The sequence below is a fragment of the Microcaecilia unicolor genome, chromosome 13, assembly GCF_901765095.1.
Source record: "Microcaecilia unicolor chromosome 13, aMicUni1.1, whole genome shotgun sequence".
NCBI classification, from domain to species: Eukaryota; Metazoa; Chordata; class Amphibia; order Gymnophiona; family Siphonopidae; genus Microcaecilia; species Microcaecilia unicolor.
The window spans coordinates 70,234,403-70,253,400 of record NC_044043.1 but is presented as its reverse complement, the minus strand read 5'-3'; the positions used below and the strand labels follow the sequence as shown (position 1 = coordinate 70,253,400).

The window sequence follows — 18,998 nt, the reverse complement described above, 5'->3', positions numbered from 1 at the left end:
CCTTGTCTTTCAAAAATAAGCCTGATAGGGTACCAACTTCCTTTGGTTTTTGATTCTTAGTCCCCCTAATTCCATGAGACATAATATCTAAGGTTCTTTATATGTTTTTCCTGTAAATAAACCCATTTTAATAAATGAAGTATTCTATATTTGTTAATAAATAAATCAACATTATCTGTACATCTCTTCTTTATTTTTCCTTAAATTTGAATTTTAAAAGTACTACCTGAGAATCCAGAAAATCTGAATTGACCCAATCCCTGAGCAGTCCGGATTTTTGGACTTGGGGCAGCAATTTTCAGGACCACACCATTGCATACTCAAAGGAAATCCAGAAACATAAGACTGAAATTAAATGAACAAATAGAGTACTTTGGAAGAGACTGAACAGAGACTGGGTTTTTAACTCATTATGAGCCATAAAATTCTACAGTGTATCACCTTCTGATCACCCATCAACCTCGCCTCTCCTCCCCTACCCCCCCCCCCCCCCCCACCTTTTCCCTTCAGGCTGTCACTGGAATGATTTTTATCCTTCACTTATATTTTCTAGTAATCACATCTTGAGCTGTTTTGACCTGAGGAAGGAAAAGTTTGTTAGCTCCAGACAGGTAACCAAGAAATGTATGACACTAACCAATGAAAAGGAGATCCCATTATATATATTTTTTGTTTTTATCTGTTAGTTTTCCTCACTCTAATGTAGTGAGGTAGAATTCAGATTCAGTAAAGGAAGGCAGCATGTAGAAAAAAACAAACCATCACAGACTTATACGGTCTGTGCCAGAGCCAGTGGTTGGGAGGCGGGGCTGGTGGTTGGGAGGTGGGGATAGTGCTGGGCAGACTTATACGGTCTTTGCCCTGAAAAGGACAGGTACAAATCAAGGTAAGGTATACACAAAAAGTAGCACATATGAGTTTATCTTGTTGGGCAGACTGGATGGACTGTGCAGGTCTTTTTCTGCCGTCATCTACTATGTTACTATGACATACTGCTTAAGGTGGGGTGGGAGAGGGGCAGGAGTGCACTTTTTCAGAAGGGAAACATAATGGAATAAATCACAAATTCTGAAACGGAGGACCTGTGCCAATTAACACCAAAATGAGCACCATGTTCACAGCTCCCTCGAGCTTACAATTTCCCTAGTTCCACATTGTATGAGCCCCTTTCACCCCGAAAGCTAGGCAGGCAGCTTCAGAAGCCAAGGGCTGGGCCTGATTTCATCTGTTTACCCCTTGTTACCCTGCTGCAGCTAGACTGACTTTAATGATTGGAGAAATATTTAAGAGATACACTTTGCTCTTGAAATATTGGCTCTGGACTAGGTTTGCACAAGTTGCTATGATCAAGCCCTGGGAGTGGTGTTTTAGGTTAAAGAGGAGGGTAGAACAGCTTTCTGCAGCAAGGTGGAACCTGTTGTATCTGGTTGAGGGAAAGCATCTTGATAGGAATGTAAGAAAAAAGGTGCTTATCCCGTTACTAAGAAATTCTAATCTTTAAACGCAATGTTTCAGTATAGCCAGCCCAGTCAAATATCACCTATGTTGAAATTCTCAGGCATAGGGGACCAGAGTCACAGGTAAAGATAACCTTTTGTGTAATTATCCTTTCATAAATACAGCGTGGGCTCCAGATCGTTCCTGCTGGCTCTCAGGATTAAGGCATAGGCAAGCTAGGCTCATGCCTAGGACCCAAATATTTAGGAGGGTCCCTGACAAATCTGGTAATTCAGTGGCTCTCTTGAGTGGGGGAAGGGTGAACTAGAGCTATTGCTCCCCCCAGAGGTTGGTCTAGCTCCCCGTCCCCTGTGCCAATGAAGGAATGAGCGAGCAGCACTTCTCTCTTCTTTCTCTGTAGTGGGAATCATGTGGGGCACTATTTATGCCATTTTATTTTTTTTAAACCAGTAGCGTAGCCAGCGATTAATTTTTGGGTGGGCCTGGAGGTGGACTGGGTGGGCACAGACCTCCTTCCTCTCCACCGTCCACCCCCCGCCCACTGCCGCCCGCCGCCACCACATTTTGTGTCCACCCGCGACTGCCCCACCCACGACAGCCCCCTGCACTGACCTGAAGCGCGTTCTCCCTCCAATCCAGCACCGGCGATCATAGCCAGCCTTCTACTACGTCCAGCGCGTGTCGTCAGATCTTCTTCTCAGGCGCGTCCCGCCTACTCTGCAACTTCCTGCTGGACGTGGTAGAAGGCTGGCTATGATCGCCGGGGCTGGATTGGAGGGAGAACGCGCTTCAGGTCAGTGCAGGGGGCTGTCGCGGGCGGGGCGGGCCTGTAGCAAACGTGGGTGGGCCTGGGCCCATCCAGGCCCACCCGTGGCTACGCCCCTGTTTTAAACTTGCTTTTTATTAAATTTCAGGCACCATTCAACAACATAAAATACTGAGGGGAGTGGAATGGGTAGGTATGAATTGCTTGTTTACTCTTTCCAAAAATGCAAGGACTAAGGGGCATGCAATGAAGCTACTAAGTAGTAAATTTAGAACAAATCAGAGAAAATATTTCTTTACTCAGGGCTCCTTTTACAAAGTCAAGGTATTGATTCCTGCTCAGCAAATGCGACAAAGCCCATAGGAATTGGTTTCATCGCATTTACTGCATCGGAAATCAGTACCACGACTTTGTAAAAGGAGCCCCTCAATATGTACTTCAACTCTGGAATTCATTGCCAGTGAATGTGGTAAAAGCAGTTTTTTGTTTAGTTACATTTGTACCCTGTGCTTTCCCACTCATGGCAGGCTCAATGCGGTTTACATGGGGCAATGGAGGGTTAAGTGACTTGCCCAGAGTCACAATGAGCTGTGCCTGAAGTGGGAATTGAACTCAGTTCTCCAGGACTGGAGTCCACCACCCTAACCACTAGGCCACTCCTCCACTCCAGTTAGCTTAGCAGGGCTCAAAACATTTTTGGCTAATTTCCTAAAAGGAAAGTCCATAAGCCATTATTAAGATGGACTTGGGGCAATTCCACTGCTTACTTCTAGGATAGGCAGCATAAAATCTGTTTTACTCTTTTGGGATCTTGCCAGGTACATGTGACCTGGTTTGGCCACTTTTGGAAACAGGTTACTGGGCTTGTAGAACCTTCTGTCTGTCCCAGTATGGCAACGCTTATGTTCTTATAAAACAAAAGAATTCCTGATAACTCCCAAATGCTTTTTTGCCTGGGGTTCACCATCTGGTTAATCACATCCTGTTAGAAATATCAGAACTCTAACAGAGAAAACTGTAAGTGGTCCAAGACTAAACAACTCCTGGTATCTCCTCTCTTCTACCAACATATATAGCAGGGGTTATAAAGTGGTGCATAGTAACATACACTAAGGAAAAAAGTTAACTTCAAGTAAAGGGAAGGCTTCCTCACAGGATGGGTGATAAGGCGCTGGAGGGCTCCACAATCCAAATATTTAGAGGCATTCAGCAAAGGGCCAGAAGACTCAATATGATATACTTCTCCAGTCTGTGTTACCACGCACCCTGTGAGGTGAGCTTCAGGTGGGCTGGACAGAGTCTACAACCCTCTTTTCATATATAGTTATATGGTCCCACCTCTACTTACTAGCTGAAAGCCCACTTTGGAGCTATTCATTCCAGGGAGGGCTGGTCCTGAGTTATCATCTTTCAGCCTCATTAGCTTGGTCTTTGTGTCCAGATGGAAGCTGGCATTGAGATCCACGTGGCCACTATCTAGCAGGTCTTCCAGTTGGGTGATACGACTACCATTCCAAAGATGGCTAGAGGAGTTGTATCCATAGAGGGAAGACAGAGTTTCCTGTGTAAGCTGGTCCAGTTGGTTTAGGTGCTCCTTCACTAGATCAAACCTAACAAATGGAGAGCAAGAAGAGATGGAAACGTTATTCTATATGATCCCATAAAGGGATGGAATTCCTCAAGAAGCAATTACCACTTGCCTATGTTTGTATGAGATTCATTCATGGTATGGTCATACACATAGATGCACAGAATTACCAACTCCCTGTGGTCAAGCAAATTCAGGAAAATGCGCACATAGATCTGAAAATGATATCTATGACTGTATTTTCCTTTCTCTTCCCCATCTCTACAGCTAATGTAGTCTAGGGAGTGGAGGAATAGCTTAATGGCTAATGCAGTGGGTTTGATTCCCACTGCAGTTCCTTGTGATTCTGAGCAAGTCACTTAATCCTCCCTTGTTCCAGGTACAAAATTAGATTGTGAGCACAGTAGGGACAGAGAAAGTACCTGCATATAATAAATGTAAATCACTGTGGTTGTACCACAGAAAGGCGGTATATCTAATCCATGATCTTTTACCTGGGGGCATCCCTATTTCCTGTGGCTAGGTTTAGGTGTGGTAAGGGATATAGTTTTCAGCCTGGGGTTCTAGCTGAGTAACTCCATGTTCAGCTTAATCTCTTTGAAAACAGTGCATAATTAACCATTCTCATACTGCACAGTATTTAAGAAGAGAACAAAGGGAGACGTAAACACAATGCCTGGGCACATTATTCTGCATTGCCCCTGGAAGCCACCATGTTCAGAACAGAGGCATAAGATTACCTCACAGGCAAAAGGGAAGGATCTGATTGGCTTCTACAGTCAGTGTGATGTCACTCTGCCTGCACAGGTCGAGGACTGCAGGAGTACAAGACATGCTCTGATACTTGTACTTGTGACAGCACTAAGGGTGCAGTTTGCTTTTCAGGAAATGGTGCTTGGCTGTTCAATAGCTTGTATTCTTTTATTTATTCTAAATCTTTCTATTGTCATTCAAACCCTTCATCTCCACCCAAACAAGAAACACTAGGATATCACACTTTGCAACTGCATTACTCTTCTCACTATATCTCAATTGCTCATTTATAGTCAAGTAGAATTACTGTTAAAAAAAATGAACTCAGAATGAAATTCACTTAATTTAATGGGATTGGGTGACCCCTGCTAGGCCACGCTCCTCCAGGATCTTGTGGGAATGGGCAATAGGAATAATGTCTGAGGGAAACTGCTTAGTTTATTTTCTACTGAGAAATGGTGAAGCGGTACAAAGAAACCTGAATTCAACCAAGCTGATTTTTCTGAGAAACTGATTTGGGCCTAAACAGAGCAGTAGAACCTATGTTGTTAAAGCAAGCTTTGTACACATCCTGTTACCTGTAGGGGTCCATATTGCAGACAGTAACGGCTGGGAACATTTTGGGATTGGATTGCACCATGATATTCACGGTAACTGGGTAGCTCCAGTATTGGCCCGTCAGGAATGCAAACTGCCAATACAATGTTCCCAGGCTGACAAGAAAGAGCACAGCCCAGAAGACAGTTTTCATCTTGTTCCTGCTGGAGCAAACCAGACGGATTGTTCCATGGATGGTAGTGTTGTTACAAAAGAACTGGAACATGTCCTGGAAGGAGTCATACCACTCAATCAGGCTTTCTTCCTTCTCATCAGGCTCATTTTTGGTCGTCATTTCAAACTGCGTCCGCTGCACAGAATAAATAAACATCCCCATTATGATGTGAAGTTTGGCAGCTCTATCCAGCAGATAGCCAAGACCTGTCGCTTCTTCCTCTATAACATTAGCAAAATTCGCCCTTTCCTTTCTGAGCACACCACCCGAACTCTCGTCCACTCTCTCATTACCTCTCGCCTTGACTACTGCAACCTACTCCTCACTGGCCTCCCTCTTAACCATCTATCCCCCCCTTCAGTCCGTTCAGAACTCAGCTGCACGTCTTATCTTCCGCCTGGACCGATATACTCATATCACCCCTCTCCTCAAGTCACTTCACTGGCTTCCGATCAGGTACTGCATACAGTTCAAGCTTCTCCTACTAACCTACAAATGCACTCGATCTGCAGCCCCTCCTTACCTCTCTACCCTCATCTCCCCTTACATTTCTACCCGTAACCTCCGCTCTCAAGACAAATCCCTCCTCTCAGGACCCTTCTCCACCACTGTTATGAAAATCTAATGGAACTGTCTATCAAAAATGATGAGTAAAAAATAACTCTCCTTAACTCTCTTCTCCACTCCCCAACTCCAGCAGTCTCTCCACCTCCCCCACCAGCCCAATTCTCCCTGTCTCCCTGGCTCAAAGCCAAGCTGACCTCAGTGGTTTCCCATTTAAAAGTTTTACTTCTGAGACCTTATTCTAATCAACACTGGCCATTTCAGCAAGATCCAGGTACCACAAAGGGTCAGGCTTGGTGCCAATTCTATAATAGCACTTAGGCATGCCTAAACCATTAAGGAACACTAATGCCAAAATTTAGGCACGCATACTTACAACAGGTCAAAGGTTGGTGTAAGCTGATGCATCGAAGTGTGCCATGCATGCACCTGATAGTATTCTAGTATTCAAGTATTGCATGGATACTTTGTTACCAGATGTTTGTTTTTAAACCCATCATTTTCTCATTCCTGGCTTGTAGTGCTAGGTGATACACATTCAGTCAGCGTTTGGTTTTATTTTCACTTTCTCTGCTGGTTCAATTAATCCCTTGTAACTCTTCAAGTATTACATGGATACTTTGTTATTAGATGTTTGTTTTTAAACCCATCATGTTCTCATTCGTGGCTTGCAGTGCTACGTGATCAGTGAGTTGACAACACATATACAAGTAGGACTCTTCGTTTTGCATTCATTACTTGGGTAAGCATGAGGTTTTGTTTTTAGTATATTGTCATTGCATGATACTAATATATAAAAGTGCACATGCATTTAATATTAATTACCCTATTTCATTTTTTCTAACAACCATTTATACATCATATTTTAGCTGGCATATAAGTCCAAAATTATATATATACCTGGAATACACATAATATTTATATTTTCATATTTTTTGATTTATATTAGCAGAAGCCAAAAACTTTTTAAATCTTTTGAATATATGTATGCTGTTTTAATGGTTATTAAGCATATTTGAGCATATTGACCTCTGATCAGAAAATTAGTGTCTATTGAATTTTCATATCTCTATATGGATGTGCATATATGTTTTTATTGGCATTATTTATATGTTATATGTTTTGATTTGTAGTGTATTTATTGACCCCTGATGCAGACGCTTTTTAGTGTCGAAACACGGCCTGTGTCGGGTCGTTATCTCTGATATAATAAAGACTGTTGGACTCACGTCTCCAGTGGTGAATCGTCTATTAGTCTCTACTTTTGCCTTCTGTGATTTGTCATCGTAGAGAACTTTTCCTGTTCTATATTTTGGATTTTGGTATCCAGGCTTACCATGACCTTTCAACCATGGGAGAACGTGTTGAGTTTTCCAACAGAACGTCTTCAACGTTTACTTAATACACAACTACCTGAAGATGAAGACACTCTTACACATACTACTAATTCCATAGTGAATCTATGGTCTGAGGTGATACGGACTCAGAAAGACATTGTTAAAAATGATTCACATTTTGTTGCATTAATTAATTATTGTCGGGCAAAAATGATTCCAAGAGGACTTAGAATCAAGAAAGCCCCAACGATGTTTTTAGATAACCAAGTATTTTTAGATCAGTGGACTGCCATTTTGAACAAATGCTCACTTGACCTAATGATTTTATTAGCAGAAACATCTAAAAAGAAAAGTGAAGAATTGAAATCTATATTAGAAGAGAAAGTACAAATATTAAAAAATAAAGATCCTAATTATGAATCTGTGAATATTGAGGCTAATAAACGTATGGATAATTTTAGACATGACACAAGAGAGATTAAAGAACGTAAGTACAAGAGGGATGAAATAGATTATAAAAAAGGAAATATTTATCCGTACAGTCAGGCTAGAATTTATCCCATGAGAAAGAGAAGCATTAGTAGATCTATTCGTCCATATAATCATATTTCTACAGATAGACATCAAACAAGACCTCCTAATCAAAAAACACCTGAAAGAAATAAAAAAAGAATTAGGAGTGAATCGGGTGATTCTTTTACTTCACCTTTCACTAGTCCAGTGCATCCATCTACCATGACTGCACCTAATCCCTCTTTTTTAGATCAAATATGGGAGTCTTACCGCACCATATCGAACCAGCATACAACATGGCGTCACCAGCCACCTCCTTGGAACCTACAATTCAACAGGGGCAGAGGGAGAGGGAGAGGCTATCCCAGAATAACACAGACCAGATTCCCAATGAGACATTACAGCCAATCGCAACAACGGAAGAACGGCTGGCGATAGATATTCCAGTTTATAATTTATCCAATTATCCTATTTCAGACGTAGAGTATCAGGTCCTCAAGAAAGGCCTTTCTTTTGTCCCAACAGCGAAGTACAATGCTTTCCAGACACAGATAGATTTATTTAAATTTACCAGAAAATTGCAAATTATTCAAATGTTCTCTAAGAACAATGTACCTAATACAGATATTTCCATTGTTAAGAGAAACTCTAAGTGGATGCCACCGGGACAGCCAGATCCACTAATTCACGCATATATGAACTGTGTAAAAAGAGATGTTGCTATGATTGAAAAAAAGAAGAAACAGAGATTTTATAATTTATCTATAGAAATCAAACAAAATAAAACATGGAAAAGAAAATAAGATGATACCTTTTTTATTGGACATAACTTAATACATTTCTTGATTAGCTTTCGAAGGTTGCCCTTCTTCCTCAGATCGGAAATAAGCAAATGTGCTAGCTGACAGTGTATATAAGTGAAAACATTCAAGCATTACTATGACAGTCTGACAGGGTGGGAGGAGGGGGGTGGGTAGGAAGTATGCATGGGGACATCAAAGCATATCATTGATATTCTAACAGGATGGGTGTGGGTAGGTGAGGAGAGGGTGATCAACAGAGAAATACAGCTTTATGGTTTATAATGGGCTAGGAACCCCAGATCCTTGTTAAGTCCTTTCTGTTGGGTGTTAAATTTATCTAAAAAGGAGAATGAAGCTATACAGTCATTATCCACCAATAATACCATCGTAATCAAGCCTGCTGATAAAGGGGGTGGTATAGTCATTCAAAATAGAACAGACTATATAGCAGAGATTATGAAACAACTAGAAGATAGTAGATATTATGTTCAGTTAGATACAGATCCAACTAGCAGTATTCAAAAAGACATAGAGGAAGTAATCACTTTAGCATCTACAAGAGGAATATTGACTAACAAAGAGAAAGACTTCCTTACTGTCAAATGTCCAACTATACCTACACTGTATACTTTGCCAAAAATTCACAAATCTTTAACTAACCACCCAGGCAGACCAATCGTGTCGGCAAATGGTTCGATCTTAGAACCATTATCTGTTTTTGTGGACTCCTTTTTGCATCCTTTCATTCCATCTATGAAATCATATGTCAGGGACTCTGGTCATATGATACAACTATTAGAAAATTTTGATGGAGATTTAACAAATATAACATTAGTCACATTAGATATTGAATCTCTATATACGAATATCCCACAACTCGAGGCAATACAGGTAATTGAAAAATCGCTACAGACAAGAACATCGAACTTACGCATTCCAAATTGGCTCATTATCACACTAGCTACAATTGCATTAATGAAGAATTATTTTTGTTTTTGGGGGAAATTCTACCTTCAAATTTGCGGCACCGCAATGGGATCAGCAATGGCCCCTGATCTTGCAAATCTTTATGTTGAAAATTTTGAGAATACTTACTTACAGGATTTTCCTTTTTCAGACAATGTCATTTTTTATAGAAGATATATCGATGACATTTTTCTTCTCTGGCGTGGTGAACAAGACATGCTTCCGTTTTTTTTGGATTGGCTTAATAATAGAGACTCTCATTTGAAATTCAAGATTAATATGGATAGTAATCAAATTAGTTTTTTTGGATTTATTAATACAGAAAAAGGACTATGGTTTTGCAACAACTCTATACAGGAAAAGCACGGATAAAAATGTCTTTTTATAGTATACTAGCTTTCACAATGCATCCCTTAAACGCAATTTACCTTACAGTCAGTTCTTGAGACTAAAGAGGATATGCACGGAATTTGATAATTATGAAGAACAGTCCAGTATTATGAAAAAAAGATTCCAGAAAAGAGGGTATCCGAACAAACATATAGAAAGTGGATATACAAAAGCGAGCCTGAAGACAAGAAGTGATTTATTGGAAAAACAACATGTGAAAAAGAAACCAGATGTCGTTTGTACTTTAAAATACTCTCACTTAGCGAGCGATATCCAAAGAACAATTAGGAAACACTGGCATATCCTGGAAGGACATGAGTGTTTCAAAAACAAAGATCTAGTGGTGGCATATTCTAGAAATAGGAATATTAAAGAAAAATTAGTTCCATCAGCACTTCCTATAGATCCTTTGGATTGTTTACCCACACTTACGCTTGGACATAAACAATGTGGTCGCTGCAGTGTATGTCCACATGCCATAACTACCATCATATTTCAAAATCTGACCAATGAGAAAGAATACAAACTGCACCATTCTTCAGATTGCAACACAAGTGGAGTAATTTACATTATTGTATGCCCGTGCCAGTTACTATATGTAGGCAAAACTAAACGTGCAATCAAAACACGTATTATAGAACATAGAAGCTGTATTAATAGAGAAGTTATGAGCGCTCCTCTTGTCCAACATTGGAAGGAGAAAAATCATGTAGTTACAGACTTGAAATTTCTTGTGTTTAAAATCATAAGAAAATCATGGCGCGGTGGTGATTTTGATAATCACTTACTGAGAGAGGAACAAAGGACTATTTTTGAATTAAATTCAGTCAGTCCATATGGACTAAATGTGGCCTTAGAATGGGTACATTTCCTCTGATTATATTTGTCTATATAAGTTTTTTTAAGTGTGCAATCAATCTAAAATAGATATTTATTCTTTAGGTACATATATATTTTTTATATGATATCCAAAATATTTCATCTATGGACAAACTATAACTAATGTTTTAATGACCTTTTTAAAAGAGGTAGTGCATCGATCTTAACAAAAGGTGGAGAAAATAAATTACAAGTAGTTCTTTTAAGTATATGTTCTGTATTAACTTATTATAACACACATTTATATTAATCTTTTTTTATCAAAACATTAGAAAATTAAGATCAAAGAGATGTTAATGATTTGACAACATTTTACTTTTTTATAAGACCATGTTGGAGTAGAGATAGAATTGTGATCATATAAATCTTTTTATTATTATATATTTATTTACCTGTATAAAGATGCACACCATTCTGTATATTTGTTCACATTACTTTTATGAAAGTTTTTTGCTTCTATTTTGGTTTCCATTTAAAAATAGGAATGTTCCAATCGGGAGCTTGATTGATTTTTTTACCTCCCTTTTCATTTTTTTTAATTCCTTTTTGTCATATTTGTTTTTTTACGCTGGTTTAATTTACCCTTGTATTTCCATCTGTTTCTGTATTGTTTCATTAAACGCATTTTGTGACATCATTTTCTAAGACCACAGCAGCTGCTCACATTGACTTTCACCACATAGGATACTTCCGGCATGTGTCGGATGAGACCACCCCCTTTTTCCTCCCAGCATGCTATATATTCTTACTACTTTGCCGTCATCACCATTTGCTCTGATAGTTTGTATCCAGCATATTCTGTTTGCAGTGTTGCCAGGTGGGCGGTTTTACCGCCCAATTGGGCGGTTTTCCGCGACCCGCCACGGGAAATTTTTGCCCGCGGCGGGTTGCGGTTTTTTGGGCTTCTTTTTTTTCTTTTCGGCGGTTTTCAGGCGGTTTTTTCGGCCGCGGGGGGCGGGGTTAGTGATGTTTTGGGCGGGGTTAGTGACGTTCTGGGCGGGGCCGATGACGGGGGAGGCGGGGCCGATGATGGGGGAGGCGGGGCCAATGACGGCGGGGGCGGGTGTGATGACGCGGGGGTGGGGGTGATGACGCGGGGGTGGGGGTGTCAGGGGCGGGGTTTGAGTTTGGGCGGGTTTTGGGCTGTTTTTAGGCTGGATTGGGTGGGAAAAAAATTTTCCACCTGGCAACCTTGTCTGTTTGGGTAAGCACTTTTTTCTTCTCCTCCCAGTGCTTGATTGTGATGTCTCTCCATTATCCTCATTTAGTTTAGTTCATTATTTATATTTTTCTGACTTGCTTGTTTTGGCAGCATTTTTTGTCCCAACCTTTGTTTGCACTGTTGAATTTATTTGGCTATGTATTTACTTTTAGATGCCCCTTTTTTATGTAGTTTCTCTTTTCCTCCCTGCCCAGCATTATGTTGATACATTTTCAGCCAACGTTTGGTTCCCTTTTACTTTCTCTGCCGGTTCTATCTACTTTTTTAGTATCATATGGATACCATGTTGCCAAAGGTTTGTTTTTAAACCTATTAAGATTATATCTTTATTCAGGGCTTGTAGTGCTAGGTGATACACATTCAGTCAGCGTTTGGTTTTATTTTCACTTTCTCTGCTGGTTCAATTAATCCCTTGTAACTCTTCAAGTATTACATGGATACTTTGTTACCAGATGTTTGTTTTTAAACCCATCATGTTCTCATTCCTGGCTTGTAGTGCTAGGTGATACACATTCAGTCAGCGTTTGGTTTTATTTTCACTTTCTCTGCTTGTTTAATTAATCCCTCTTAACTCTTTAAGTGTTACATGGATACTTTGTTATCAGGTGTTTGTTTTTAAACCCATTCTGTTCTCATTCCTGTCTTGCAGTGCTAGGTGATACACAGTCAGTCAGTGTTTGGTTTTATTTTCTCTTTCTCTGCTGGTTCAATTAATCCCTTGTAACTCTTCAAGTATTACATGGATACTTTGTTATTAGATGTTTGTTTTTAAACCCATCATGTTCTCATTCGTGGCTTGCAGTGCTACGTGATCAGTGAGTTGACAACACATATACAAGTAGGACTCTTCGTTTTGCATTCATTACTTGGGTAAGCATGAGGTTTTGTTTTTAGTATATTGTCATTGCATGATACTAATATATAAAAGTGCACATGCATTTAATATTAATTACCCTATTTCATTTTTTCTAACAACCATTTATACATCATATTTTAGCTGGCATATAAGTCCAAAATTATATATATACCTGGAATACACATAATATTTATATTTTCATATTTTTTGATTTATATTAGCAGAAGCCAAAAACTTTTTAAATCTTTTGAATATATGTATGCTGTTTTAATGGTTATTAAGCATATTTGAGCATATTGACCTCTGATCAGAAAATGAGTGTCTATTGAATTTTCATATCTCTATATGGATGTGTATATATGTTTTTATTGGCATTATTTATATGTTATATGTTTTGATTTGTAGTGTATTTATTGACCCCTGATGCAGACGCTTTTTAGCGTCAAAACACGGCCTGTGTCGGGTCGTTATCTCTGATATAATAAAGACTGTTGGACTCACGTCTCCAGTGGTGAATCGTCTATTAGTCTCTACTTTTGCCTTCTGTGATTCGTCATCGTAGAGAACTTTTCCTGTTCTATATTTTGGTATCTGGAAAACCTGACTGGCAAGGGGATACTCCAGGACTGGGCTTGGGAAACACTGTTCTATAAGTTCCGTGTGACATTCGGTAACACACCCTTGGACCACCCATGCTCCGCCCACATGTATGCCGCATTGCAGTTACGTGCTGAGGGGGGGTCTTTTACAAAGTGGGCTGCCAGCGGTAATTCTGTGTTGAGCATGTGCCATTTCCGATGCTTCAGAAACTTTTCTAGCATGGCTGTAATTGGACATCGCTGCGCACTGCCCGGTTACCGTCAGGTTACTGCAGGAGCCCTTACTGCTACTTCAATGGGTGGTGGTAAGTGATCCCTGCTGTATGGCCATACAGTAAGAGTTATCATACCATTTGGCCATTTTGGGGGAGCTTTTTACCTGCTTCGGTAAAAAGGGCCCTGGCATGCAGGAAAAATGGTCCCCCATTGCTACTGCAGGGCCCTTTTCCCCACAGCTTAGTTAAAGGACCCCTAAGGGAGGAATTCTATATATAGTTCTGACAAGCACACAGCCTGATGCAAATGTAAATTTAAATGAGTGCCAATTAATATCAATAATTGGTTGTTAGTGTCCAATTGTTGATGGTTAAGAGCTCGTTATCTCGGTAGCACGCCCAAATTTGGGTGCTATTTAAGTGTGACAGAATGACAGGAGAACCCTCAGCAAATGACATCTTCACTGGCTCCCAGTTTCTTGGAGAATTAAATTCAAGGTTGTGAGTCATGTATACAGATTCTTAAAGGAGATTGTTCCCTGTTATTTCCAAAATGCCCTAATTTAACACTTCCCATCATGTTAATTGAACGCTGCTGGAAAGACCTATTTCACGTCTTCTTTTCCAAAACAGCACATGTATATGAAACCTACTCCCAGACCTTTTCGGTTGCTGATACCATGCTAGGGTGTGGAGGAGTGGCCTGGTGGTTAGAGCACCAGTCTTGCAATCCAGAGGTGGTCAGTTCAAATCCCACTGCTGCTCCTTGCAATCTTAGGCAAGTCACTTAACTCTCCATTGCCTCAGGTACAAACTTAGATTGTGAGCCCTCCTGGGACAGAGAAATATCCAGAGTACCTGAATGTAACTCACCTTGTGCTACTCGTGAAAAAGGTGTGAGCAAAATCTCAATAAATAAATATTAACTTTTTCAAAAAGAAGCATACTATCCTACTATTCAAATTCAAAATTGACTACTCCCCAGATACCACAGTTTCCATCAGCAATGGCTACATACAAATATTGATATATAGGAAACCTACGGACTGATGCACCTACCTCCATAACTCTAGCTTCTACCCTTCACATACAAAAAAATCCATTATACACAGCCAAAAAGATACCACCATATCTGCCCTGACCCAAGAGACAGAGATAAACACCTCAAAATCTTGACTGAATCTTTCAAACAAAAAGGCTACAACACCAAAATAATCCCCCAAGAATATTGCTTCTTCTCTTTAAAAAAAACTAGAGAAAACCTACTGTAGTACAAAGAGAAGAAAGCCACAGAGAGTGACATATAATCCAGAGCTAGAAAATTGAGAAGAATCGTAAAAGATCTACAGCCACTACTCCAGGAGGATGAATAACTGAAAGAGATATTCCCAGCTCCACCAATGCTGGCCTACTAACAGCCACCTAATTTGAAAAAAAAAAAAAAAGAAATTAGTAAAAAACAAACTTCCGACACGGTGTGGAGGAGTGGCCTAGTGGTTAGGGTGGTGGACTTTGGTCCTGGGGAACTGAGGAACTGAGTTCAATTCCCACTTCAGGCACAGGCAGCTCCTTGTGACTCTGGGCAAGTCACTTAACCCTCCATTGTCCCATGTAAGCCGCATTGAGCCTGCCATGAGTGGGAAAGCGCAGGCTTCTGTTTCTGTGAGTCTGACGTCCTGCAGGACGTCAGACTCACAGAAGCAGAAGCCTGCGCGGCCACATTGGTGATCTGCAAGGGCTGACTTCTACATGGAATGTTGCTAGTGGAATAGCAACATTCCATGTAGAATCTCAAATAGAAGCAACAGTGGAGGAGTGGCCTAGTGGTTAGGGTGGTGGACATTGGTCCTGGAGAACTGAGGAACTGAGTTTGATTCCCACTTCAGGCACAGGCAGCTCCTTGTGACTCTGGGCAAGTCACTTAACCCTCCATTGCCCCATGTAAGCCACATTGAGCCTGCAATGAGTGGGAAAGTGTGGGGTACAAATGTAACAAAAATAAAATGAAAAAGAAGAGACTGGCACATGTCCCTGCAACATACCTAACTGCAAACTGTGCCAACACATCTCACAAGATTCCACAGTCACTCTCACATGAGAAAAAAATTCAGCATAAGGGGGTCCTTCACATGCTCATCTTCAAATGTGGTATATATCATTTAATGCAAAAAGTGTGAAGAAGGGTGCTCTACTGGAGAAACAAGCCAGATGCTAAAGACCAGGCTCAATTTACATAGACAATGCCAACTGGGATGCCACCTCTGTGGGACAGCACTTCACAAAACCAGAACATTGCATCAATGATCTTATGGTAAGAATAGTAAAAGGAAATTTTAAGATAACCCAGGCACGTAAGACCTTTCAAGTCAAAATGATTAAATATTTTGACACCCACCAGACAGGACTTATCAAAGATCTGGGCTTTCTATCCCACTATAAACCATTAAATTCTACTGCTTTGTCACTCGCTTATCAGCCATCCATCTCTCCCCCTGTCTCACCCATACAGCTGTCCTTGTTTCTCACCTAACCTACCCCTCCCTCTTCCTGTGAGACTGTCATTGGAATGCTTTTGTGTTTCACTTATATATTCTGATATTTCTCAGCATTTGCTTATTTCCGATCTGAAGAAGAAGGGATACCTTTGAAAGCTAATCAAAAAATGAATTGTTAGTCCAGTAAAAAAGGTATCGTCTAATTTTCTTTTCTATGTTTTGATTTATTTCTATTTATGACCTTTAAAAATGGACTAACACGGCTACCATACCATTTTACTCCAAAAGAAGCAAAAGAATACTCTTTTCTCAGGTCTTTGGATCTACAGAAACTCCCTTGTGTCTCTGACTTTCTTCCTCTAATAATGTTTTTTGTTTAATCCAGCCTCTCTTTTTGTTGTTTACAATTCCTTTACTGTCATATGTGTGGTCTGTGATTATATTTCATCTGGTAATGACTGCAGTCTGGTTTGATATTTGACATGGAAAACAGTTGTGCTTGAGAAATGCTACGTTTGGTCATGCCTTGAGACAGCTTTGTAATGAAATTTTGTCCATAGTTGGTGTGATTTATAGAAGTGGATAAACACTCTGGTTTTTTTTTTAAAGCTATGTCTTAAGACTCTTTCTTGCTTTTTGTCATGTTTAAGTACTGATCCAGAAATTGTATGCAAGTGGAGTTTTAATAATTGTTTTGAAAGGGTTCTTTATACCTGTGATGAGAGGTTACCCTGGTAAAGTCCTTTTCACCCTATAAGCTTGTGGAATGGGTGGAGGTGAGGGTACTGAGGCTTTTCCCTTTCGAGATTATTTTGTACTCCATGAGTAGTATTTGAAGTTTGGAAAGTACTCTAGGCTTATTATATGGGAGAGTATTTTGAGGATTAGTGACATATTCAAGTCTTTCATTCTTTTTATTATTGAACATACACACATACACAGAAACATATATACCCATATGCACATGCAAACACACATACACCTCCATAAAGGAGCATATATACAATACATATACTTATGCACTCACAAATATTTTCTCATATATGCATACACATACAATGCTGACAAAAGCTCAACAGAATATAAGAAAACAGAAGTTCACTGTAAACTATATGTAAAAGTAAATTTAAAAAAATCAGAATATGGGTGAGATAGGAGAGTAATTGCTCGCCTACAGACTCTTTATTAGTTTATTAGCCGTTAAGCCCGTAAAAACGGGCGAGTATTGCAGCCCTCCTCTGTCCCCTGGCCTCACTCCGTCCACCGATCCTCCCCCCCCTTGACCTCCCCCTCCCCCCATGTCCAGCAACCCTTCTCTCTGCCCTGCTCTCATCCCATGTCCAGCAACCATGCCCTCTCCCCCCTGCCCTCCCCCCATGGAGGTTGGTTCGTGCGATGTTCGTTTCCAGGCAGCGGCGGCGGCGTCTGACAGTCCGACTCCGTTTCCCTCTCTATTCCGCCCTCTGACGTCATGATGTCTTGACGCGAGGGCGGGACAGAGAGGGAAGTCTATACTGTGCATTTGCAGGTGAGTCGGTCACTTGCCGTTTATATGTTTGATACTACAGTGGAATCCAACTGGTAGGAGCTAAACAGGATACTAAAATGTAGCACTTCCTTCCTTTGTCTGAAGGGACATTAGGGGCCGATTCAATCACAGACACAATGACCATTCAGTACCGGCACTAATCACGTTGGGTCAGTGTTTGACTCTGTGGATCCACATTTGTGACAATTTTGAGACACAGAAAGACCTAAACTATAAAGATCCTTGTTCTTGTGTGAGCCTGTATCATCACATGTGCCCCGTATGCTGCATGACTTTGCACTATACTTGTACATCACATCCAAGGACAAAGACTCATTAGCGACCGATCAGGGGGAGATGCACAGAACTTCAGCACTGGAAAGGGGCCGGAATGTTCCCGGGCATAACCACAAGCTGAGTGGTAGGCACAGCTCTTGCGAGTATGTCCAGTGAACAGGTGGCAGGGGAGGAGGGGCTCACAATGTGCGCAATAGCTCTATGGAGCTGCCTGTAAGTTTGAAAATGGTGCTGACCCTCTCTGCCCAGTACTGCTGCAATCAATGAGACCTTTCGGAGTACTGTTTGCCTTGCAGACTAGTTCTCAACTGGGTGCACAAAGCATCCAGCAAGAATCCTGGTCAGAGAGGGCTGTAAAAGTCACCCTGCCGGAGCTGTCACTAGATTTTAGTCACTAGAGGGCAGGGATTTTCCATGCGCTGTTTCTCTGTGCATTCCAAGGAATCGCTAATGAGCAAGCTCATTAGCGTGGGACATTTGGTCATTGCTTCTGTGCACAGTAAAGCAGTGGCTAAAAGCCTCTGTGCATTAGCTGCACAATAATGTTTCATTTAGACTGGCTAAGATCAGTCTACATGAAATGTTGCAAGCATGCAGTAGCTTTTGAGCATCTCCCTCTCAGTACATATCTCAGGTTCTAAGGGCTCAATCCCCACCCGGTGCATAAGTGAACCGAGCCAGTCTATTCGTCATCTGTATTGGGTCCAATTATAAAGTCTCATTATCACAACTTTGCAAGGTTATACGACCTAAGAATGGATTTGTTAAATCAATTATTTGATTTGTCAAATGTAATTTAGTGCCATCATAGGTTCATGACTCTTTGCTTTTAAAGGTTTGGAATGTATTCAACTCCTGTTTTGCCGTAATTCCACCCAACAATCGTAGTAAGAGACACACTTCAGGCTCTTCTCATGGACCCTTATGCAGAGAACACATTCTTACCTGGATAGAAGCTTCAGTTCCTTTGCAATATTTGGTTTCTCTGAAGTTCCAG

General features: G+C 40.7%; 1 protein-coding gene across 1 annotated transcript in view; it reads right to left on the bottom strand.

Annotated features, from left to right (window-relative positions):
* SCNN1D (sodium channel epithelial 1 delta subunit) overlaps nucleotides 1-18,998 on the bottom strand; it is a 50,341-nt gene extending 31,343 nt beyond the window's left edge. The window contains exons 1-3 of the mRNA XM_030222146.1: nucleotides 18,947-18,998; nucleotides 5,144-5,472; nucleotides 3,573-3,834 (exon numbers count right to left, since the gene is read on the bottom strand). Of these exons, the coding sequence (XP_030078006.1) occupies nucleotides 3,573-3,834; nucleotides 5,144-5,457 (576 nt within the window). The 5' untranslated portion in view covers nucleotides 5,458-5,472; nucleotides 18,947-18,998. The remainder of the gene's footprint in view (nucleotides 1-3,572; nucleotides 3,835-5,143; nucleotides 5,473-18,946) is intronic.